The 23,796-nt window shown below is 50.8% G+C and overlaps 2 protein-coding genes across 7 annotated transcripts in view; both read right to left on the reverse strand.

Moving 5' to 3' along the window:
- The window catches only part of ULK2 (unc-51 like autophagy activating kinase 2), a 52,931-nt gene extending 45,011 nt beyond the window's left edge, over nucleotides 1–7,920 (reverse strand). For 5 of the 6 annotated variants that reach the window (XM_067565820.1, XM_067565819.1, XM_067565818.1 and 2 more), the window contains exons 1-3: nucleotides 7,372–7,920; nucleotides 5,900–5,992; nucleotides 4,679–4,720 (exon numbers count right to left, since the gene is read on the reverse strand). In XM_067565820.1, the coding sequence (XP_067421921.1) occupies nucleotides 4,679–4,720; nucleotides 5,900–5,992; nucleotides 7,372–7,461 (225 nt within the window). In that variant the 5' untranslated portion in view covers nucleotides 7,462–7,920. Of the gene's footprint in view, nucleotides 1–4,678; nucleotides 4,721–5,899; nucleotides 5,993–6,260; nucleotides 6,705–7,371 lie in introns of those variants that run through there. The other variant, XM_067565822.1, reaches the window with a different exon arrangement.
- A 2,831-nt stretch (nucleotides 7,921–10,751) lies between these two features.
- NLE1 (notchless homolog 1) lies at nucleotides 10,752–21,705 on the reverse strand. The gene is made up of 13 exons (XM_067565825.1): nucleotides 21,619–21,705; nucleotides 20,911–21,054; nucleotides 20,075–20,292; nucleotides 19,839–19,918; nucleotides 19,088–19,164; nucleotides 18,455–18,552; nucleotides 16,892–17,084; nucleotides 16,013–16,148; nucleotides 15,601–15,647; nucleotides 15,200–15,402; nucleotides 13,977–14,136; nucleotides 13,698–13,768; nucleotides 10,752–12,452 (listed from the first exon to the last, which is right to left on the reverse strand). Exons 1-13 carry the CDS (start codon nucleotides 21,634–21,636, stop codon nucleotides 12,440–12,442), a joined length of 1,458 nt encoding a protein of 485 aa, XP_067421926.1. The 5' UTR covers nucleotides 21,637–21,705; the 3' UTR covers nucleotides 10,752–12,439.
- Nucleotides 21,706–23,796: the final 2,091 nt, after the last annotated feature.

Consider the following 23,796-nt stretch of genomic DNA (forward strand, 5'->3'; position numbering starts at 1 on the left):
ATTGAAATGTTCAAATGTTTGTATTTATATTTAAGCAGGGGGTGATCCATGATGGCCAGAGGTTGTCTGGCTTGTGCTCTATCTTGCTACCACTGCCCTGAAGGATGAGGAGAAGAGGTAAAGGTATTCTGCCCATCTTGCACCAGTAAGCTAAACCCCAGAAAAGAAAATCCTGCATAGGTAGTATTTTAAAAGAAAGTTATTTCTCTAATAACGGATCAGAAATTGGGGATCTCTGATCTACCATTCAAGCAGCAAATTCCAGTCTCCATATGATGGAGACATTCATTCATCACACTATATCATTGCTTCCAAGATGTATGTCCTACTTTTATTCTGATGTCTGATATTTTAAGTAACTTTCTGTATTTGCCAAGACAGGAGCAGTCTGACACTATATAAAGGATCATTTCCATTCAACACATGCACTTGGGATCATCAACTTTAAAAAAGCATAAATTCACAGCCTAAATATAGCTCATTCTAAATTGCTATTTTCCTTTACTTTTTTGTGTACAGATAACTAATATTTTACACTTAAGTGGCATCTTTTATCCCAGGATCTTAAGGCACTTTACAAAAGGTGGATTTAAAGTGCTAGGGGAGGGGGTTGTTTGTTTTGTTTTTTTAAATTAACCTGGCAAGATCTGAGTTCAGGATTCTCTGTTTCTCCCTGTAAGAGTGAACAACATCCCAGACACCTAAAACAGAGAAAGAAGATGCATTTCTGACGCTGTTCAGGAGTTTGGGAGTCATCCGCTCTTCAGTGACAAAAAGAATGCGGACTCAAGCACTAGAAGGCAAATACCAGAAATTATTTTTAAATATTTTATTTTAATACACATCTTCACATGTTAAAAACTACCCATCTATCTCATGAGCGATTTTGGACACTACAGAGCTCTGTGTTTGTTTTTAAAGTTTTAAGTTCATCGTTAAATTAACCTTTCAGAGTCCTGGGATCTCAAACTCACTCTTCCAACTGGGTAACTCTAGCTTGCAGGTAAAGGCAAGTATTTTTTAAAAATGTCTTCAGTAATAAAAATAAGAAACACCAGCTTAAACTACTGCTTTGGGCATGTAACCTTCCCTGCTGGTCCTTAATGGACTGATACAGGGACAGGTATCTGTGGCCGTATCAGTTTTAGGTGTATTTATTATAGCATTCCAATACGATTCTGAGGAACTACTCACCCTACCCCTCTGCTCTAGATACTAGCTCCATGAAAAGCTATCCTACATTTTCTCTTACACTATGGCTTGCTATAGGTATCTTGGCTCCCAAGACAGCATAAATAGCAAGTATGTCTCTGCTTATATGAAATGCTTAACTACAGCTCAAACCTGTCAATGCTGCATGTAGCCACCTTATGGAAATCAATGGCAATTATTGGGCTGGCATCAGTACAACACAATATTATGGCCAAGCAATGCATACACATTAATGGCTTACCAATTCATTTGGGAACGTTTCCAGACGAATGGGCATTTTAGTACTGTAACCGAGTGAAGGCTACACGTGGTAAGTGATGGATCAAACCTCTGAATTCAGAGAGAGTTGAACAGAGCAATGTATGAAGCTTCCAAATGCCCATATGCTAACAGCAGGATTGTTCACAATCAAGGTCCCTTTAGATTTAATTAAAAGCTTTAATGGAGTACACTTCCCAATACTGGCTGTGGGACAGCAGACAGGCAATGCAATTCCAAATAAAGTGGATCTGGACAGAGATCAGGGGAGAGGTAATTTGTGATAGAAACTACCTTAACTGAAATGCATCAATCATGAGATTATTTCAAAGTAAAACAGGAGTTCAGTGATTCATTTTAAAGTATCTACTACCCCTGTAATTCACAGTCTTGATGATATATTCCAAAGTAGAATGTAAACAAATATATAGCTATAACTGCATTGTGCAGATACGTCACTTATCCCTAAGTGGTACCAAAATTATTTTGCATTAAAATACATTTATATTTTTCCTCACATGGTTTTTAGTTACTTCTAACCAGCTTTTCACTCTGAAGACTTAGTAAAACAAAGTCAGTTCTTGGATTATTTAGTAAACTGCTCTGTCAAACATCGCTGTTTAAAACATGAGCATTTTCTGGTTCAAACTGCCTAAGGTTAATGAAAGCTACAGACTGACAGATCTATAAAAATAAAACAGACTTCCAGTCACACTGGGAACCCCCCCTACTGTGATACAGACTTCATTGGCTTCACCATTCAGGGACAAAGACTGTCGTTTCTGTGGTTTGATGACTGCTTTATTTCAAAAGTCTAATCTACAGTATTAGATTCCCAAAATGTTTGATGTTATGGGAAACAAAAAGTGCAATACATGCTAGAACATGAAACGCTAACACAAATGGGTAGGTGCAACAATGTCTGAATGCCTAGCACAGTGCCCTTTCCAGCTGGGCTATAAATGAATGATGTATATCTCACAAACGTAGCACTTTACAGGAATTCAAAGTCCTATATGTCTGACTGTCATACTCTTTAGCACATATTTCACCAAGTGATTTCCTCAATAGAAGTAACATCAGCATGCCAAGTTTTACATTTTGCTATGCACGTGTCTGAAATATATCCAAGGTCTGACATGCAGTTTTCCCTTCTTACTTATAGCTGCGCCTTTTAATTACATGCAAGGTTGAATGACAAGCAGAAACACCCCCTTCTCAAATTGGGAATATACGCCTGATCGTATGAGAAGTCTCATGACTAACATTTATTATACTGGCATCTTTCCAACTCTGACAGACCAGGAAAGTATGAGAGTCATGTTTCCAAATAACCTTTAGGTAAAGAAATGGCCTCCATAAACAAATATAGGGTACTATTCTCCCCTCATTGAACACTGGTGGGAGTTTTGCGCATGAATCAGAAAAATTAGAGCTGCTGGAGTTTATAATGGGAAGATGCACAACGATGAGATCAGCGGAACATGTCAAACCCAGACAAACATGCCTTAAAGGTGAACTGCAAAGCTTTTATTTAAGAAAAGTAAAGGCGTGTGAGCCTAAACTAATATATTAGCAGAACATGAGTAGACTTCAAAGTTATAAATACGTTTTATGCAACAGGTTTAAAAGTCAGCTCCCCACTTACTTACTTCCCAAGAGCCAAACACTCAGGATTTAGAATTTCTCAGATGCTGAGAGCCTGCCATTCCCACTCAACACCCCTCAGCATTAGGCCTTAACCACCTCAAGAAGCAGGACAGAGAATGCAGAAAAATGATCAATCCTCTGTCTAAGGCGGTCTTGAGGTTATCGAGTACTGTAAGAGAAATCCACAATCCTGAATTTAGGAAATGGAGGGGAAAAAGTAAGTCCACACCTCGCAGTGTGTAGTTTGGAAGGGGACAGGAGGAGGAGTGTCCCTACACCACCACCTTGCACCAAAAATGTACAGAGTACGTTCTTCACAATAAAACCATTAGCTTCCCTAACATACATCCACAGACAGAAGGATCTAGTCTACCCTGGAGAGATACCGATTACTTTGCAGTTTGAAAATCTTCTAAGATGCTTGTCTGCACATGGGAAGTAGCCAATGTTGAGATATGCAGAAAGGTCTATTTTATGCTGATTTCATTCTATTTTGACTGTGCAGTGCCCTAAGGATTCTTTACAATAATTTTATTCATAAATATTTCACTGTATTTAAGATGAGTCTTGAGCCCAGGAGATTAATGTATAGCTCCTATTCAAGTAGAAAGAATAACTGCATAATTTCATACATAGCCATACCCAACACTTGCAAGCCTCAGGATACAGCATCTCTCTCTAAGCAGAATTCATATTGACAAGCACCCCTCACAATATGCTGGACTAAACCATTTCAACCTTTACAGGCAGATTCCTGTACAAACAAGAAAGGGGGGAAATAGGGTCATTGTGGTTTAGGGTTGAAGTGGTTTAATGCACTTTTTCCTATTCCAAGAGGCCCAGTCACACACCTGTGTTGTACACGTCATTGTACATCTGTGTTCCACTAGCTACACCAGGAACATGTAAATGTCACATCACTATGTCTTCAACTGCTTTCAGTCTTACCCCACTGACACAGGGCTAAAGAGCATATTTCCACACCACAGGATCTCAAAGCCACTGACCCACTTCTACAGTTAGGATTCTAAATGATGTTAACTCCTTCAGGTCACCTCCCTCAATAACTGAAAATCATTCTTTCGAGTCCACAACTGTTAGAAAAATACCCTAACTAGTGAACACATTCATTCTCTGCCAGCTGCCACTTCCCAGTTAATGTTTTCCTTAGCCCCATCTTCTAATTAGGAAAGAAGAATAGCTGTTGCCAATAATGTAACTTTGGCTAGTCACCTATAAGTGCCAGCTGATGCTCTCCCTCTAGAGACTGGACCAGACTATACAAACAGCCTCTGCGGAGAGTCACAAACTTCCACTTGCTCTTGGAACCCTGCAGTATTTACAAGCCTTTGTATTTTGAGTTCTACAGCCTTTCACATCTATTAAACTGTACCTACTTGTATTAAACTGTACCTATTTGCTAACAAACACCCTTTTAAAAAGTGATCAACTTTTTCACCAGCATGACCTGATGTATTCCAAAAAAAGCACAGAAATCAATGTCAACATATCCATACCGTATATTTTAATAGATTTTACAGCAGAAGAGATTGTTTACCTGGACATCATAGAGTGCCACAATATTATCATGCTGAAGTTCCTATAAAACAAAATAATTACATCGTGAAAATACAGTCTGGCATAATGAACAGCTAAAGAATGACTTACTCTGCTAGGAAGAATTCATGGGATAGGTAAATTTGTTTAAGAGTGTTTGTTTCCAGAATTTCCATGTCTTGTTATAAGTACTGCATCATAAAATACCTGAATTTATACCAAAACTTATCTGAATTTACTTTGTAGTCTCCCACAACATCTTGCTTAGGCAAAAATAAATTGATTAGAGTACTAGTCTCATCCCAACGACCTCCCTTTTTTAAAGTGATTGAAAGACAAGTTAAATGATACTAAGCAAAACTTCCATGACTGTTCAAAGTAGTTAAGCTTCATTGGTAGCTTGTTTTAAAGAGGACGCCACAGGAACTAAATAAACAGAGCAGCAACAATGCACCTGACACTGGAGTTTCCAGGTAGCAATGTCTCACATGTTAGAAAATCTCAGAATAAAACAGTACAGACAATGCCTATCAAACAGCAGGAGAGATGACAGGGAGGGAAGCTTGCATAATAGTGGGTCAGGATCACCAAGGGCATTTTCTAAAGAACATGGCCTTAAGGAGGGTTTTCACATAATACAGTACTGGCAAAATCAATGAGGTTTCTATTACATTTCCTCTACTGAACATATGCTATGCATTTTGAGTTGTTAACATTTACTTAGGACTGAGAAGACTGTTCTGAGAATCAAATCCCAGCACAAAAATTCTAATTTTCAAGTAACCACCCTGCCTTTGAGCAAAGAATGTGAAGAATTCAAGTAATCTTACCAAAGAAAAAAAACCAGATAACATGTTCTCTCCTCTTTTCTCCCCCATTATCCGCAATAAATGTAGTGTCAGGGAAAGGTGCCAAATTAACAGCCATGCTGTATGAAATCCTCTATCCGTACAGTAGGTACAGAACAGAAGCTCCCCCCATCAGCCCACTATATACTGAAAACCTGTTCTGGGAACTTTTTCTGGAGAGAAAAGAAAAATTCGGTCCCTTTTCTTGGCCCATTCATTTCTTGACCTCTGCTGCAACTAACAAGGCCATGAAAACTAGGACTAGATGACTGTTATATGGCCATAATCTAATAAGAACTGGACTGAAATTCCCATTTCTTTTAAAAAAAAGCACTGGGAGAAGGCTTTAAAAAAATCACCGCAAATTAACATACCTTTAAGATTTTTATTTCTTTCCCAAGCAGGATTTGTGATTTTGACAAATTCTTTTTATTAATGCTTTTTATGGCTACTTCCCAATCAGTTTTCTGCAAAGGAAAAGAGGGTTTTTTAAAAACAAAAAGATGTTTACTTTCCCCATTAGCAACTGGCTAAAGTTAGCCCAATTAAACAATAAAAGGATCCCTAATCAGTCCCTTTTGTGATTATTTTTGTGGTTTTCAAACAAAGCCATCAAAATCTCTAGTAGTTTTTCATTCAGGGACACTTTACACAGCTACCAAAACCATTATAAGCTGCAATGGTGAACTGTTTTGAGAGAGACAAAATTCCTGTTAAAAATAATTACATTAATACCTTAGATTGTTAAGGATTGTGTACATCCAATTTGGTTTTCACTATTTGTGCTGTTTGTTTGCTTCTTTCTTTTCATCTTAGCTTGAACAGTTAAGATCAACAGTGTCAGTTTCACTTTTATTTATTCACTTTGACCTTCAGGCTCTTACTGCTGCACTGTCTGCATTTCACACAACCTGGGGGAATGTTTGTTTAAAAACAAATTATGCATATGTGTTTATAATGTTGTGGAAGCATTTCTACTGGCCTTAGATTTTCTCAGAACTTGTTTTTAGAAAAAAATCTAAATCTTGGGCCTGTTTTGAGTTGAGAGTGTCCATGAAGAACAAAGCTGATGTGAAGTGTTGCTTGAGAGCACAGAGATTTCTTTGGAAACCAGAATTGTGCCAGGCTCTCCCTCTGCCCCCTCCCCAACACACACAGGATAAAATCTTGGGATGAAAAGTGTGAAGATGTAATGCAACTAAAACTATCTAGGGTAATGGGGAAACAACGCTGGGAAAGGAGACACCTTTGAATGTAAGAAATATTCAGCTAATCCAAAAGGAGCCGATTTTCCATTAGGGCTCCAGTTATCAAGGCAGATCAACACCGGCGACTCCAGCAACACCAATAACCAGTCTCCTGGACAGATAAACCCACGGCAGCCGCTGCATTGGGAGCCACCAAATGGCAGCAAAACAACACCACCAGGGGAAACCAGCTGGATTGGGAGCTTTATCAAAGCTGGCAATTTATTCCAAAGCTTCGTGCGAGGGCAGCGCTGCACTGGGGCGGGCGGCCCGATTCCCAGGCGGGCGGCCGGAGGCCGGAGCTGGTCCGGAACAGGTGGGAGCCCCGAGCACGGGCAGGGCGGGTGGAAAAGCAGCGCAGTCACCCACGTGAAACGCAGGCAGGCGGCCCGGCCCCGCCGGCAAGCAAAACACGCCGGTGCAAACCTTCCTGCCTCCGAGGCGCCCCCCATAGCGCCCCCCCCCCAGCCCTTGGCGCCCCCCATAGCAAAGCCCCCCCAGCCCTTGGCGCCTGGGAACGGGGATGCGCCGGCGGTCAGGTCCCCCCCGGCCGGGGCGCGCAGCCGCTCCCGGGGGAGGGACACCCCAGCTCGGGTTACCTTGCGGTGGCGGCCTTTGAAGACCACGGCGAAGGCCCCGTGCCCGATGAGGTCCTTCTTGCTGTACTCGAAGTCCCCCACCGCCTCCATCCTCCCGCCGGCCGGGGCCGGGGCCGGGCCGGGCCGGGCGGCGAAGGGCGAGGGCCGGGCTCGGCTCACTGCGGCCCCCGGCGGGGCGCCCGTCGCGCTCTGGCCTGGCTGCCCCCGGGGCAGGGGGCAGCGGCGCTCATGCTGCTAGGGGAGGCGCGGCCCCCCCCGGGCCTGGCGAGCGGGGGGCAGCGGGCGGGCGTCTCCCAGGCGACGGGCGCTGCCTGTCATGGGGAGGGGGCGGGTGGCGCCTGCGGGCGGAGGGAGCGGAAAGGTTCCTGGCGGGGGGGCGGGCGGGGGGGGGGGGTCACTGTTCCCTGCTGCGGCCGCGCCTCATGCCCGCTCAGACCGGAGCCCCCCCGGCCCGGGGAGCTGCCAAGGCCCCGATCCCGGCAGCGCTCGGCGAGGGGCTGGGGGAAGGGTGGGTCCGGCCCCCCGGGCCGTCGCACTGAAGCGGGGGGGCGGGAGGGTGAGGGGAAGGGGGGGGGGAGCTCGTCTCCGGCCGCCGCTGTCTCCCGCTGCCGGCCCCGCACGCTGTCAGCGCCGCCGCTCCCCGACTGTCGGGGCCGCCGCGCCACCTCCCGCCTTTTATAGGCCGCGTCGCGCAAATCCCGGCGCTCGGCTCCCTCCGCCACCGGCCAAGGAGTCCGCTCGGCCCCTCTCCCCCGCCGAACCGGCCCCCCACCTCCCCGCCCCATCCGGGTTACCCGACCCCGATTAGCCCAGGACCCCTATCTCCCCTTCCCCTGCCAGCGGCATTACCTGAACCCCCCCACTCACATTCCCTCCCGCAGGGGTACCTGACACCCCCCTTTCCCCACCTCGGATCATCCTGCCTAGCTCCACCCCCGTACCCCAACACCCCTCACTCCCCCGCCCCTGCAGGATCAGCAGCCAGCGGGGGGGGGGGGGGAGGTAGGGGGGGAGGGGGGGACCCCTTATCCCCAGCTCAGCTCCTCCTGTCCGCACTGGCTGTCCCCTTTCTGCGAACCCCCCTAAACTGACCAGTTGCCCCAGCCCACACACAGCCCTACCCTGCCCAGACGCAGGCTGACTGCTAGTGACACAGGACACCTGCCCCTCCCTTCAGCCAGGGAGAGACCCCCACGCCCAAGGGAGAAGAGAGACCCACTGCCATGATTGTCTAGACAGCCCCATCCCCGTGCAGGGCCCTTGTCCAAACCTCTTCAGCTCTAAGCACTTGTCTGCCAAGGTCACCTCCATATCTCACCACACCCCCCGTCAACCCCACGAACCAGCCAGGTCCCAGACTGTTCAACTGCCCTCCATACACTTGTACCCCACTTTAGTTCTAGCCCCACTCCCCTTGGTGTGAATCCCATATGAGGGTAGTGCCCAGCAGAGCCCCCCGTCAGGTCCCCACTGTGCACCTGTAACAAAAAACGGTCCCTGCCCCAGGGAATTTAATGTGTCCCCTCACTCCACACTTACTCAGCTCCCTTGGATCAAATGCATAGTTATGTCCCCCTCCCTGTGGAGTGATAAGATGATGTGAATGCTTTTTGTATTCCTCCTCTCGGATGGTGAATCACCTATGAAGTCAGTTGTTCATGCTCACTTTGCCCCAGTCCCCCGCACTCTCGGTGCTGGAAGGGTTGGGTCTCACACACTGCAAGAGAAATCTGACTTGTTTGAAGACAAAATGTAATGCGGTCATTAATTTTAACAACATTTCCACTGGGCTCAGGTTTATGGAAAAAAAGTTTACAAGATACCTACGGTTGGAGCCCGAAACGGAGGTGACACTGCCACTCCTCAGTGACCTGAAATGCTTTTCAAGACCTTGCTCCTGCAATCCAACCCCTGCCAGCAGATTCTTGTTACTTCATGAAGTATTCCTGAAGTCAGTGGGATTCCACCCAAACACAAGGATCCAATTACAGCTAAAGTGGCCCTACATTAATGTCAACCTCCCAACTCCCAGGTGACTTCCGTCTCTCCTGCCATGCTCTCCAACAATATTTTCTGTTACCACCCAACACATTGCAGATAAATGGGGCTGCACTGTACTATGAGTTTTTGCATTCCTGTTATTAACTCTAGGCTTTTCTGTGCTAGGTAATTTACCTGATGCTCCATTATTAACCACACCTCAGTTCACAGCTAGCAGAGGATTTAAGACATGGAGCAGTAATGGGGGAAACACACAAACACAGCTAATATTTATAAATATAATAAACCATGGACAAAGCTTTTAAATTACCTATGGCCAAACTCTACAAGCCTGTATCCTGAACATTTTTAGATCAGCTTTGGGACTGGTTACTTCAACAAAGCCAAACATCAAGAAACACATGCCAGTCACAAGAAGCCTTTACCCTTCACCTCCAGGGCCTTACATAATCTTGATCTCACTTCCACCTCCTCCCATTTCTCTTTGCCCCTTCATCTCTTTCTATCCGCCTCCTGTGCTCTTGGACCAGCATCTCTACACCCCTGTGCCAAGTACTTTCCCTTCACTTCAAATCCCTCCTTAAAGCCCACTTCTTCCACTGATCTCCTTGTCCTCTCTCTACACAGTCAGCAATTATGAATGATTAACCCCATCACTGCTGCACACCTTTGCAGTGCCAGCCTTCCAGCAGACAGCTGACATACCCAGAACGGGAGGCACCACCTGCGTTTTGCTTTTGGCAGCACACAAGTCGTTATAAACATCACGAGGTGCACACAGCAAACAGCTGTTGATGCTGCCAGTTAGGGTCAGTGCCCCAGGTCCCACACAGATCAGTGCACATCTCCCATGTGATGCGTGGCTCCATCACATCAGCATGTGCAAACAGTGACTGAGTAATCTGACATCTTGGCACATATATCCCACCAAGACATTCAGGGAAATATGACAACCTCCCTAGTTTGATCGGGGTGCGGTTTTTTGCTGCTCTCCATAACCTTAACTTAGTGCACAGCACTTATTACCTTTGTTTTCATCCCTGTCAAAACCACTGGAGTTAAATTTTTTTCCAAAGACCTGAGCAGACAAAAGATATGCAGAAATAAACATAATTTAAAGGGACACTGTCAGCCTTATGTAGGACAACTTTAGGCTTTCCAGATAAGTAATGTGGGTGGGTTATAGAACATCAATATGAATAGTTTTGTGTCCACCAGGACTAATGGATCCTTTTTTTAATTTAAAAACTTTTTTTTCCTGTAGTACCATGACACCTCAGCTGGATCAGAACGTGAAACTGATCAGACTAATTTCAGTGAGGCAGCAGAGTAAAGGTAAAAAGTAAACCAACAGATTAATGCTTAAAAAATAAATTAGATAGATAGAAAAGATTCAGTTTAATCATAACCTATGGGGTTGGCAGTAACCCAAAGGCTTTGAGGTTTAATATATATTGACAGAGCCCATTTAAAATCAAATCAGGAGAAAAACAAAATAAACGACAAATCTTAACAAGCCAGACATTCAGATTCAGGAAATCGTTTTCTTGAGAAGTGACTGTGTTCTCATGTGCAGGCATGAGTCTGTCTCTTCATGCCAGCATATGCCCTACACCCAAAACCTCTACTTCACACAGCCTGCTTTGAAGAAAGACAACACAAAGGGGCCGTAAGCAGTATTTGTTGAGACAGACACTTCACGAATTTCTAAGCCAGAAATTATCCCATATGGGTCAAAAATCATACATTCATTTCCCTTGAGAGCACCAAGTGATCACACTGCTTTAGTAGCAGTTTGTCTTGCTTTTGTTGTCTGCTTTGGTCTTTAATGTAAATGTACTGCAGTTGTGACTGAGAACTGGACAATATTCTATCTGTTCCTTATTAATCGTATCTGGACTTGCACTCTTCTTTAACTTCATTGCAAGTAAAAGTTAAATCCAGGTTTACCTGCCTCTCAGGCAGTGTTGGGCTGCATCAACTTAAACCCCCAAATGCTGGTTAGAAAAATTTGACAAATATTAACACCTCTTTTGAATTGGACAAGTGACACCGCCCCGGCGCCCCATCCAGCAGAGGAAATATATTAGATAAACTCAGTAAGGGGCCAATTCTGCACCACTGAAGCCAAGAGGAGTTTTGCCATCGACTTCGAAAGGCACAGGAGCAGCTTTTAGAAACAATCTCAGCCCTACAGACAACCCCCAACAAGTAAGGAAGGGACATGAGAGCAGCCCCAGACACCATCCTTCCCAGTGCACTTTGCTCCTGAGCCAGGCAATATGCACAGAGCAGGAAGGGGTCACGGAGTCAAGTGCGCCCACTTCTCTGCAATTCAGTGAACTGAGACCTGAAAACTCAACACAATGTCTGCCCCAGTTTTGATTTCACACCTTCTCCCTCCTGCCCCTGGTTCAGAACAAGCAGCCAAGCAGAAGTGGGCTCCTCAGACTACTGCGGGTTGGGGTATAGCCAATAGAGTGAACAATGTGTCAGGGGAAAGTTTACCAGCCCATGTGCAAAACCATCTTGGCACCCCTCACCCTAATAAAGAAGGCGGCCAAGGATCTCTTACTTACCCATTAAACAGTTCTTTGCCCCAAGGCAAAATGGGCGAGTTGAATTTTGCAAGATAACTGTGATGGATTTCCTCCTCCTCTCTCTCTGGAGGTCAGGAGAGGACATGCTTTTCTAGTCCCCAGTAAAAGCGTTAGCCCTTGCAGGCTCCACTTGCAAAAAGGATTAGCACACCCCCCGTCTTGCCCCTTCACTCTCCCCTCCAGAGAGAGCAGGCTGCTGTGGTTTCAAAAGAAACCAGGTGGAATCAGAGCTCGTGGGGGGTCCGGGTGTACTAATGGTTGCCGACAAAGTCATCTGGATCCAGAAGAGCAAGTTCTTTTCTTTGCATTAAATCTGAATTACAATCTCCCTTCTCAGACATGAATTAGGGAGAGCTAGTCAGGTGTGTAGGAGGCAGAACACCATCATCCACGCTGAGCGGGTTAGTTGCCAGCCCTGGGCATATTGACAGGACCAGCTGAGAACCGGCAGGTTCTCTTCACTGCTTTTATCTCCTCCATCTGCAAATGAAAGGGACAGCGGGTGTCATCAGCACAGCACCAGCCCCGGCTTTCACACAGTCAGCCGCAGACAGCAGAGCGGCACAGCAAGGCACTTTTCACTAGATTCATAAGGTAAGCAAGGTTAACTGGCCACTGGATCACAGGGGAATCCCTGTACGCACAGGTCTGTGGGGGGAGAACAAGGCTGGAAAGAGAGGCTCTGAGACTGATTACTCTGCTGCCCCTTCACCAACACCAGCCAACTGCTAGAGCAGCAATGACAGCTGGTACAGAGAACAGGGGCTACATTCTGCCGTCCCATTGACTTCAGTGCACGTCTATCCCTCCACCTTGGGGAGGGCAAAAGAGCTCCTCACTGGGGCATCTAGGCACAAGGTGCAATCAGTCTGGAATTTGGACCAGCAGCACAGTTTCTGCAAGGGAAAAGTCTCTTTCAAAGGGTAGGGAAAAAAACAAGAGGCCTTTCCTGATAGCAGGTTCTTGGTGTTCTGCCTAGGTCCACTTTCCCTTTGTGCCAGGAGAGGCTTGGTCTGGGGCGAGACCACGGCAAGCAAAGGTCCCCAGGCACAAGGGAGCCGGGTGTATCAGAGCTGAACGGAATGCAAGCGCTGCAAAGAGGCAGGAGGGAGCCAGGGCCAGCAGAGCAGGAGAAGGCTAGGCTAGGAAGGAGGTTCAGTCATTTAGAGGGTTTTAGGAAAACAGCAGCAGCCATAAATCTGGAGAAGCATTCACCTTTTCTGTGGAGGTGACTGGCTGGCCAAGATCAAGGTACGGGACTAGCAGATTAGACTCTCCGATTGTAAGGTCAGGAGGGACCATTACGATCACTTGGTCTAATTCCTTTTTTCTCAGACACTGGAGTCCAGGCTGGGTTCTACTGGTATCATTACACAAAGAGCCAAATGGCTTCCCTAAGCAGGATTACCTGGTAACCTGGAGACGTGACTGTATTTAGATTGTAACCTCTGTGGGGCCGGGGCTGTCCCTCACTACGTGTACGTGCAGCGCCTTGCATAATCGTGCCCCCCTCTCGGTTGGGGCTCCTGGGCGCTACTATCAGACTAATCTTCACAATAGCAGCCCAGCTTGTCGGGTGAGGCGAGGAGGTGACCGTGGGCCCAGTTGTTCCGTACACAGAACATGCCCCGTTAGTGCCTTTCTTTGCAGGTGAAAGTTAATCTGCACAGAGCACACGGAAGCCGCTCTCTGCCTCTTGGGGGACAGGCCCCAGGAGATACTTACATCCTTAAACACTTATCTTTCCCTCCGCTTGCTACTCTCTGTCCATCTGGGCTCCAATCCACTGCAAACACCTACCAACAAAGAGAGAGGAGTTAGTCACTGAAGTGGATCTCCTTTAGGGTCACGCAATCACAGAGGAAAGGAAGAACCTCAAGCCCCAGGGGAAGAGGAGACACTCCCCAATTTTTCAGAGACACCAGTGGTGGCCACAGCATTTGAGAGTCTTCTGCCCTCTCCAGGGCAAGTCAGCACGAGCCCCTTGATGCCCGGGCATCCTACCTCGTCCGCGTGGCCAGGGAGATCGATGGCCAATTTCCTCGTCTTGGCGTCCCAGACCTTCAGCGTGCTGTCGCTGCTCCCGCTCACCAGCAGGCGGCTGTCAGCTGACCAGGCGATCTGGTAAACAGCGGAGACGTGTCCTCTCAGGGAGGCGAGGTATCTGATAGAGAGGGGAAGGGGCAAAGATGCGCTGTTAGACACATGCGCATGCTCTGAAACAGCAAGTTCCTTTCAAACGGGTTCTCAGCTCGGGTCTTTTCTCACCGCTGAGCATCGCGGCATTCCCTCTCCACTCGGAGCACATTTATGAAGGGTTAATAAATGGCTAATCAGCTGTTACATGGAGTCCACCCAGATCCTTCTAACCATCTAGAACTCCTTGGCTTGACGGGCTTCCAACCCGCTAAAGTACGCACCGCAACGTACCGCTCTGTGACAGCGCTGATGGAAGTATCACCAGCCACGTACAGAGGTAACCTAACTGCAAGCTGTGCCCATGGTCTCAGGTCTGGGGACACCGTCTGCAGACATTCAGCACGCCCCTCTTTATCTGTCCTTTCAATGGCTGCGAAGATGTTATTTCAACCAAGAGGCGGCCAGCCTCAGCTCCATGCACCATGCCAATAACTGCCCCATCTTGCAAGTTTGAGAAAAAACAGCCTAAAGAAACCATTCCCCAGAGTGTGTCCCATTTAGTGAGGGCCACTTTGTCGCTTGCAACAAACGCAGGTCTTCAGAAGAGCCGCTGAGCCTGCTGGGTCTGCCCAGTAACATCCCACTGTCATGAATCGAGGCATCTGCAGTAGGCCCAATCCCTCGGTAATGGAACAGTAGGACAGCAGCTGTGGTGCAGAGCGTTCGCGCTAGCCAACCTGTTCAGGTCCAGGGGCATTGCTCTTGGGTAACAGCAGAGCCATGCACCAGCGTCAGAACAATCCCTAACACAGGGGTAAACTGAGCCCCAGAGAAATAAAGGGACTTGCCCAAGGTCACCGTTAGTCAGTGGCTGAGCAGGGAACCAGCAGTCCAGAGTCCAAGTGCCTTACTCTAACCACTAGGTACACTACCTCAGAAGCAAAGGGTGTGTGTGTGTGGCTGTGTAAGGCTGCAGAGGGAAAGGTCCTGGCTTAAACATGGCAGGGAGACAGGTGAATTTCCTTCCCTGCGTTACTGCGTGGACTGAACCGCAAACATCCCATCTGTAACAGAACGGAAGAACCTACTTTCCTGTCCTGCCATCCCAGAGTTTGATGGACTTGTCAAAGGATGCGCTGGCTATTATCCGGGTGTCTGGGGAGAAGAGCACTTGGTTGATCAACGCCTGGTGGCCTGTCATTCTCTCCAGGGCCTTCTTGTCCTCTGCTGGGACCCACAGAAACAGTGTGAAGTCATCTGATCCAGACACTAGCTTTTCCGGTCCCTGCCCCTGCGATAAACAAACAATCGACACATCTCAGCGTTGAGCCTCAGCTCTCACAGACCGCGCCTCTCAAAGCAAACCTGACCAAAACTGGAATAAATCTCTAGCCCGTCACATAGATTTATTTATTCATTTTTTGGTCAGCAACAATATTAGGAAGCATGGAGGTGGGGGGCAAGGGGAGATTTCCTGACGGAGACTTACCCTGACTTGGTCGTACCTGTGCTGCGCCTTCTGTTTAAGTTCTGCCACTGTGAGCAGGAGAGAAGAGAGATCAGCGATTGGGAGGAGAAAGGAAACATGTAACATCTCTAAGGTCTGGATCTAAGACATCTTCTCCCTCCAGATTTGTGACTTGAGAAGGATTTGGACAGGGAAAGTTTTAGTGACTTAAAACAATGTCCTCTTAAGAGAGTTACACTTTTAACAATAAAATGCAGCGACTGGGTAGCATTCACAACCTGGGGCGCTCAGGTTTTATTTTCTAGACAGAGAAGTGGATGAGCTGGGAATAGAACCCAGGACTTCAGACTCCTAGCACTGTGCTCTACCCACTGGGCTATGCTACCTCCTCCCCCTGCTCCTCTGCAGTCCACAATGTACTTAATGCTCTTACAGGTGCCGCTCACGTCCTGTGGGTTGACCGAGGCCTCGGCGGGTTCAAAGGCCCCTGTGCGAAGCACGTAGTCGGTGCTGAGCGCCATGGTGTTCACCCAGTGCGCGTGGCCCTGCAGGGTGCGGCAGAGAATTCCCTGAAAGCAAAAAAAACCCGCCTGCTTAGACAGGGACTCATGGGGAGACAGGGGCAGCGCAAGAATTAGACCACGGGACATCCCGGCTCCACCTTCAATCAGCTACGGGCAGTGTGAGGGTCAGACCATGGGATGTCACAGCCCCACCTTCAATCAGCTGTGGCTGGCACCAAACTGAGAACACAGGAACTCCTGCTCTCAACCCCACCTTCAAGCCATTAAGGCCACGCTGTCTCTCAGCGTCATTCCTGACAGACAGGACCCAAGACGCGAAGACCAGAGTGGCCAGATAAGTTACGTTACCAAGCCCCACAGCCCCTGTGGAAAACACACGCCCCCCTCTCCCCAGCAAGCAATGTCCAGAGTGCCAGACCCATTTCTGCTGGGCTGTCATTTATCCAGGGGCATTCCCGTTTCAAAGCAGCTCCAAGGATCCCCACCCTGCACAACCACCACATTCCTTTGGCCAAGGAGCAGACGAGATTCCAATTGGGAACTATCGCCGCAGTTCTCTAAATCAGCCAGAGGGTGGTGCTGCCTCTGCCCAGAAAGGAAGAGAGCACCTGTGTCTAAAGCCATGAAGCAATGCACGGCCAGGATGGGTGGCCACTTGGTTATTTCCAGCTTTTAGGAACAACAATTAAGGTTTGACGCATCATTTTATTTAAGCAAGCTCCCTGTGTTTAAGCAAGGCGTCAAACTGGCGTCAAAGCCCACACCACACACCAGGCTGGCGCACTTACATCCTGGCCTCTCCAGACCTTGATGGTTCTGTCCTGGGAGGACGAGTAGAGTAGGCCGTCTCCACCCCACTTCACGCACGTGACCGACTGCGTGTGCCCGGTGAGGATCTTATCGCACCGGCCCGTGACGGTGTCCCAGATGCGGATGCTGCAGTCCTTGGAGGCGCTTGCCAAGTAGCGGCACTCTGGGTTGCTGGTAGGAAGGAAAACGGAAGCCAGTGAAGGCGTGGGACAGCAGAGCTGGCGTCCTCTTCTTTCCCTGCATCGACCCTGCCTGCATCAGCTCTGCAGCTGGAGAGGAGCGAAGGGCATCCTGACAGGAAGCTCACACCAGAGAACTCCCTCCTTTGACCGCCGATCTCCAGCTAAGAAGGGAAATGACGCTGCCCATTTAAATCTCCCTGGCAGCTGGAGAGGGCACTGATTAGCAGGGTGCAGCATTCAGCCTGGGGGGAGGCATGGCCGGGCACGCAGGCAGCGGACAACTGCGCGGAGAGGGACGGACGTACTCCTAGCTCTCAAGGGAAGAGCTACCCCAAACAGCTTGGCCCACTCATGCCAACCCTGCCCGATGGCTGGTTAACAGCTGGCCCCGCAGCACGGCGACTGCCCGCACCCATCAAGGAGAGGCCTGGTCGAGCCTGGAACGCAGGGCCGGGAATGCTGCTCCGCCCTCTCTGCGGGACGGAGCAAGGAGCCCAGCTGGCTGGAGACACAGAACCAGAGTTCTCCAGAGCCCAGGCAGGATCGGTTACCTCCTCCCCATCCCCCCCGCCTCCTTTTGTAGCCAGTTTTCATTAATCCAGCTCATCGTTTCCAAATGGCCAGAATTTCCTACCGGGGGATTCAATGGGCCGGGCTCTGCTCCGCAGGGTCTATTTTTAATTTTCGGAATATCTTCGCTCACCCTCCACAGCCCCACGCCCTCACCTCTCTCGGAGCGAGGGGACGGAGGTCGTGCAGTTAATCAGCCGGCAGGAGGAATAAACCAGACGGCGGAGGCGGCCGGGGGCACTGGCAGGGCTGCATCAGGCACAGACACCACGCGGCCCGCCGCTTTCCCCTTCGAACTCCTGCCGAGGCAGAGCACGTCCGGCTGCTGGTTACGCTCCGGGGAACCGATACAGGAGACAGGCTCAGCCTGAGCCACCCTGAGCCGCCTTTCACTGGGGGACTCTGCTTAGCAGCAGCGGCGGGGGGCTAGTGACCGGCACACAAGACTGGGAGCCGGGGACAACCAGGTGCTGATCCCAGCTCAAACAACAACTGTCCGTGCGGCTCTGGGGAACGCCACTCCTAGGAAGGAAACTGAGGCACAAGATAGCCGCGCCAAGCCCACAGCGCAGGTTGGTGGCAGAGCTGGGACTAGAACCCCGGTCTCCTGGCTCCTAACCCGGTGCCCAATTCACTGACACCCACTGGCTGCTTTTCAGCCTCATTCGATACACCCCGACTCTGCCCATCGCAATGGGAGCCTGGTGCGGCAGGCAGGGCCGTCACTAGGGCAGGGCTCGGTCCTCTCCCCACAGGCAAAGCAAGGAGCCTGGCCACAAGGCCACTTACATGTGGAGGGGTTCCCAGCACAGCCACGTGATCCATTTGGAGTGTCCGGTGAGCACCCTGCCGATCGGACTCCCCGTGTCCGGGTCCCAGAGAAATATCTGTACAACAGAGGAAGCGAGGGGGGTCTGGAGCTGGGCTGCCAACCGCGCAGCACGGAGAGCTGCCTGCAGGAGGCAGCGCAGGACTCACGCACCAAGCAACCAGCCGGAGCTGCTCAAAGGATCTCTGAAAACCCGCGTCAACCAATCCCAGCAGCCTCCGAGCCCCTTGTGGGAACGCCTGGGCAAGCAGCTAAAGCACAGGCGCGTTCCACAGGCAGAGACGCAACGGCCATTCCCGCTAGGCCGCAGGGATTCCTGCTCTCCAGTTCAACGGCCGGGTCTGAACAAACCCCCCAGCCACGTTACTCCTTCCGTGGCTGTTAGAGAAGGAGAGCGCCATCAACCAGGAGGCTGGGCTGGCCCCGTCCCTACAGCCTGTCCCCTGGTGCTTTGCCCAATTTAGTTTCTGTCCATCAATGGGGCCTCGCGGGCTCCCCCAGAGAGGAAGGAAGATCTTCACGGGGGCAGATCCCCCCGGCCTGGCCCCACACAGAGGAACCCGGCCCCTAGATGAACCAAAGCCCACACGTACCTGACTGTTTTTGCACCCTGAGGCCAGCTTCCTGCCATCAGGAGACCAGGCGATGCTGAGGACCCAGTGCCTGTGACCTGCCGACGGGGAAGAGAGAGGGCAAGGGTGAGCTGAGCTCTCCGTGCTGCGAGTGTCCCTGTCCCTGAAGGGCAGCTGCGGCCGTGGGGAGGGCAGGACGACTCCTCTGCACTCATCCCTGCCAGCCTGACATCAGCCACTCTGTCGTGTCACCGTGAGCAGCTGCTCTTCCCCCCGAGCCGCGGCCCAGGCACTGAGAGCGCACTTCCGGGGAGGCGCTACCCAAGGGCAGGGCACAACCGGGCCCAGGAATCGCGGCCTCGAGACACCCAGGGCAGCACGGGCAGCACTTGGTCTGCGACATGCTCCTCACACCCAGCCAGCACCAGGCCCAAGGTCCCGACCCTGTACCCAGCGCGGTCTGGAAAGGGACTGGACTGCACGGACGGGGGGACAGAGACGGGGAGGCAAGTCGCTGCAATGAGCCCAGCCCAGCTGCCTCCCCCCAGAGGCCTGGGTAGGGGGGAGAAGCGGCTGGGGCGATCCAGTGAACTCATCAGCCCCGCATCAGAGCCCCGCTAGCCTCTGGAGTCCGAGCGACGCAGGGAACCAAAGGGCCACGCTCTGCTGCCAGGCAAGGCTAACGGAAGGGGTGGGCACAGACCCAGAACACGCCCCAGGAGCCCCCTCCCCCCGGCAGGAACACACCCGGCCTCTCCCCCGCTGCACCCACCTTTGGCCGTGAAGTGCGGGGTCTCCGTGCTGAGGTCCCAGAAGCGCACGGTGGCGTCGCCGGAGCCACTGGCCAGGTACCTGAGATGGTGAGGAACAGGCTCAGGGCGGCAAAAGATGCCAGACTCCTTCCCCCCTCCCCACGCCATACCATCTTCCCATCACCAGGGGGTTATAACGTTCCCCGGCCATTCGGTGCTGCCCCGCCTCCCCCGCTCGGCAGTCCCCGTCCCTTACTTCCCGGTGGGGCTGAAGGCTACGGAGATGACAGCCTCGGTGTGCCCCTCCAAAGAGCTGGTGCAGCGCGTCACCGCCCGCACTCTGAACACGGCCTGGGGCTGGTAGATGATGTCCAGGATTCTCTCCGTCTCCACCACCAGCCCGGCCAGGCTCTTCTCCAGCGACGTGACGATTTCCGCATCGTGGATGTAGAAGGCCAAGGGCAGAGGCTCCTCCTGTACGACAAGAGGCAATAGCCAAGGGCAGATGTAGGCAGGACGGGCTCGGACAGATTCTATTTCCCCCTGCACAGGGGGACGGTTTGGGGCCCCATGTGCTTTCTTACACCTTCCCCATGCAGCACCAGGCTGGGGAGATGCACTGGCTCAGAATCAAAGCAGTGGTTGACAAATCTGCCCCAGTCCTCCTCTGTGCTAATCCCTGGGCATTCAGGGAGCCATGGGAACACAGTCCCTGGCAGGACAGGCCCATGGAGGGCTACGAATGGCGTTTACTGTGGGGCATAGCCAGCAGGAGCAGAGCCCTGGGCGTGGCAGCAGAGATCCCATTGCTGATTTCTCACTTTCCTGCGCCAGGCTAAGTGGGGGGGCCCTTGCCCTGGTCTGGATTCTGCTGGGTGAAGATGCCTGGGGGCCGTGGTCCAGCAGGAGTGGTTCTAGCCCCCCATCACGCTCAGCACTGCTGAGAGAGGCTCCACGCCCCCGACAAGGCTGGGGGAGCAGGCCCCTGGATGCCGGCTGGCTGCTTCTCTCTCCGGTGGGTTTGCCGCCCGCCGCCCCATCCCGGGAACGCGGCAGGCAGCGGGGGGCGCAGAGGGGCCCGTGTGTAAGTACCTTCTGGAGGAGAGCATTGCAGACCAGCTGCAGCTTCTCGGGCGTGATGTCCACGGGCACGTCGAAGGGGGAGCCCAGGATCTCGCCAGCCTCGTCTTTGAACTGGATCAGCAGCCTCTGCACGTCCCCTTCGGTCACTGCGACCTGCAAGAGAGCGCCTGCGTCAGGGGGGGTCAGCCCCACAGCTAGGGGGCGCCTCAAAACTCAAACCCACCCTCTGGGGCGACTGTCCCCATTTTACAGGTGGGGAAACAGACACAAATGCCCTGGGTCACCTGGCACAGCGCCCCCTAAGCACAGCACAGCACCCAGCTGCACCGGGGAACCCGCCCGGTTCGGCCCCAGACCCGACCCAGAGACTCTCGGGGGGGCAGCAGAGAGGAGCCCCACGTGCTCCCAGCACAGCTGGCGGGGGGGGAGGGGGGGCTGGCTCCAGCCAAGCCCGCGCTCCTTCAGCCCAACCCCCCTGGCCGCAGAGTCTCTCCCCAGCACCACGGGGCCCGGCTCCGCAGGGGCAGGGGCAGGGAGCCCGGGAGCAGCTGCTGGTCCAGGCCGCCCCCGAGGCAGGAAGGAAGGAGGGGCAGGGCCCGCGGGGGCTGTTCTGGCTCCTTTTGCAGCCCCCGGAGGGTCAGCGAGCAGCTCTCGCTGGAAGGGTTTGGGGGTTTTTTAGGGACACCCCCAGGGCCCCAGCACTCCCCCCCCACTCACCTGCACCGCCCCAGCCATGCCTCTCCTGCGGCCGCAGCCCGGCCAGCCCCAGCCCCACGTGGAGCGAGGAAATGGGTTTGCTGAGCTCATCGCCCTGCGCCGCGCTGCCGGGAAGGCCTGCTGCCACCTGCTGGAGAAGGGCGGCGGTAGCAATAGAGCCTGGCGCCCAGGGACCGGCAGCGGGGGATGCAGCCCGCCTCCCCTGCCAGGACTCTGAGCCCCCGGCCCGACCCCCAAGTTTCACCGCCCTTAAAAAACTACTTGCTTACAAAATGAGTCAGGGACAGAGAGCTGTCACAGCACACCACTGCCTGCGGCTTAGTTTTACCATAGAACACAAGAAATCAACTGGAAGACAAACATGGTACATGCATTTCCCTGTACAGTACACAGAGCAGTCCGTGCAAACCAGTCATTGTCATGTGAAACGTGAGTTTGTACTGACTTCACCAGGGCTTTTTATGTAGTTAGCTGTAAAACCTGGCAAATATCCAGATGAGTGGATGTACCCTTGGGGTACACAGATGGCTGCCAGGGGGTACACGTACTCCTGCTTGAGAACCACTGACGTGGACACAGGTCTGGGTCAAGCTTACAGAAACTAAACAAAGTCCCTGGGCAGATTTCTGCCAGAGCAACCTGCAGGTGAGGGGGAGAGAAAATAACCAGCCTTTACCACCCAGAATCTGGTGAAAAGGTGTCAGGGAAAGAGGGAACGTTTTAGAAAAGAATTGGAGCATTTTAGTTATTTCACTCTAGACTGGAAAACAAGGGCACATAAATGAGGGCACAGGAGCCTATCTGGGTTCTGGCAGGGGGGAAGCATCTACTGTTATTCATCAAAAACAACGAGAGTCCTGTAGCACTTTAAAGACTAACAAATTTAATTTCTGCAGCCATAAGCTTTCGTGGGCTGTAACCCACTTCATCAGATGTAAGGAATAGAAATCAGAGAGGAGGTATATATATATATATACACATCTAAGGGTGAGGAACACCAATAGGGAAGTTAGGTATGAGCAAAGTCCATTCAGTTAGAGTAGTTGAGGCTTATTTACAACCATTGATTAGGAGGTGAGAATGTGTGAACAGTGCCAATTACTTCTTGTAATGAGAGAACCCTTCCAAGTCCCTGTTCAGACTCAGTTTGAATGTCTTGAATTTGCATGAGTTCCAGTTCTGCAGTTTCTCTTTTAAGTCTGTTTTTGAAGGTTTTTTTTGTAGAAGTATGGCAACTTTCAAGTCAGCTACAGAGTGTCCTGGGAGATAGAAGTGCTCTCCTACTGGTTTCTGGATGTTACCATTTTTTATGTCTGATTTGTGTCCATTTATTCTTTTGCGTAGTCACAATCCAGTTTGGCCAATGTACATGGCAGAGGGGCATTGCTGGCACATGATGCTTAAAAGGATCCGGTTAAGTTAACAGGCATTAAACCACTCCACAAGTGGCCTCATCTGTGTTGCCAAGATCACCTTAACTTCTTCAGACTAGTGGTTGTAAAAATGTAATGTACTTTTTTTCTTTTATTCTTTTTTTTGTTTTGTTTTGTTTTTTACAGTCACTCTGCTTGTTTGCTTCTTGCGTCTCTTAGCTAGACAGGGAAGAGAGGTGCCTCAGTTTCACTTTGTGCTCACTCTGTCATGATTTCGACCAATGCTGCAATGGTTGGGTTACGAACTTTGTCAAGGATGAGGTCATTGTAAACATACAGACAAAACCTATTTCTTTTTGTAATTGAAAGGAAACCTGTTTCTTTCTCTCTCAGACTCGGTCTCGTAGGATTTGTAGATCTGAGACGTGGTTTTTACGAAACCTATGTAGGGCCTAGCTCAACTTGACAGCAGCCCTCAAAAAGAGCCGGAGCTCTTCCTCAATCAGCGATTCACAGATATTAAGCCCAGAAGAGGCCATTGTGGTCATGCAGTCCGATCTCCTGCAGAACGGAGGCTAAAGAACGCACCCAGGAATTTCTGCATCAAGTCCATAATTTCTGAGAGAGCTAAAGCATTTCTTTTAGAAAGACATGCAGTCATGACCCCACAACGTCCCTCATCCTGCAACTAGCTGTGTGCAGGCAGAACCCTGAGTCCAGCTGGGCCCTCATGAGTCTGTTCCAATGGAACCTGTTACAGGATCAGGGCCTTACACTGGAGATTCCACCCTCTTCCATAAAGCAC

Source organism: Emydura macquarii, unplaced genomic scaffold (genome assembly GCF_026122565.2).
Source record: "Emydura macquarii macquarii isolate MOO-44397 ecotype Brisbane River unplaced genomic scaffold, CSIRO-AGI_Emac_v2 contig_2699, whole genome shotgun sequence".
Lineage (NCBI taxonomy): Eukaryota > Metazoa > Chordata > Testudines > Chelidae > Emydura > Emydura macquarii.

Coding starts and splice junctions, on each gene's coding strand:
- NLE1 (XM_067565825.1), bottom strand. Junction 17,085..18,454: donor TGCTGGGAACCCCTCCACAT/GTAAGTGGCCTT, acceptor CCTTCCTACCAG/CAACCCAGAGTGCCGCTACT. Junction 16,149..16,891: donor AGGTCTGGAGAGGCCAGGAT/GTAAGTGCGCCA, acceptor TTTTGCTTTCAG/GGAATTCTCTGCCGCACCCT.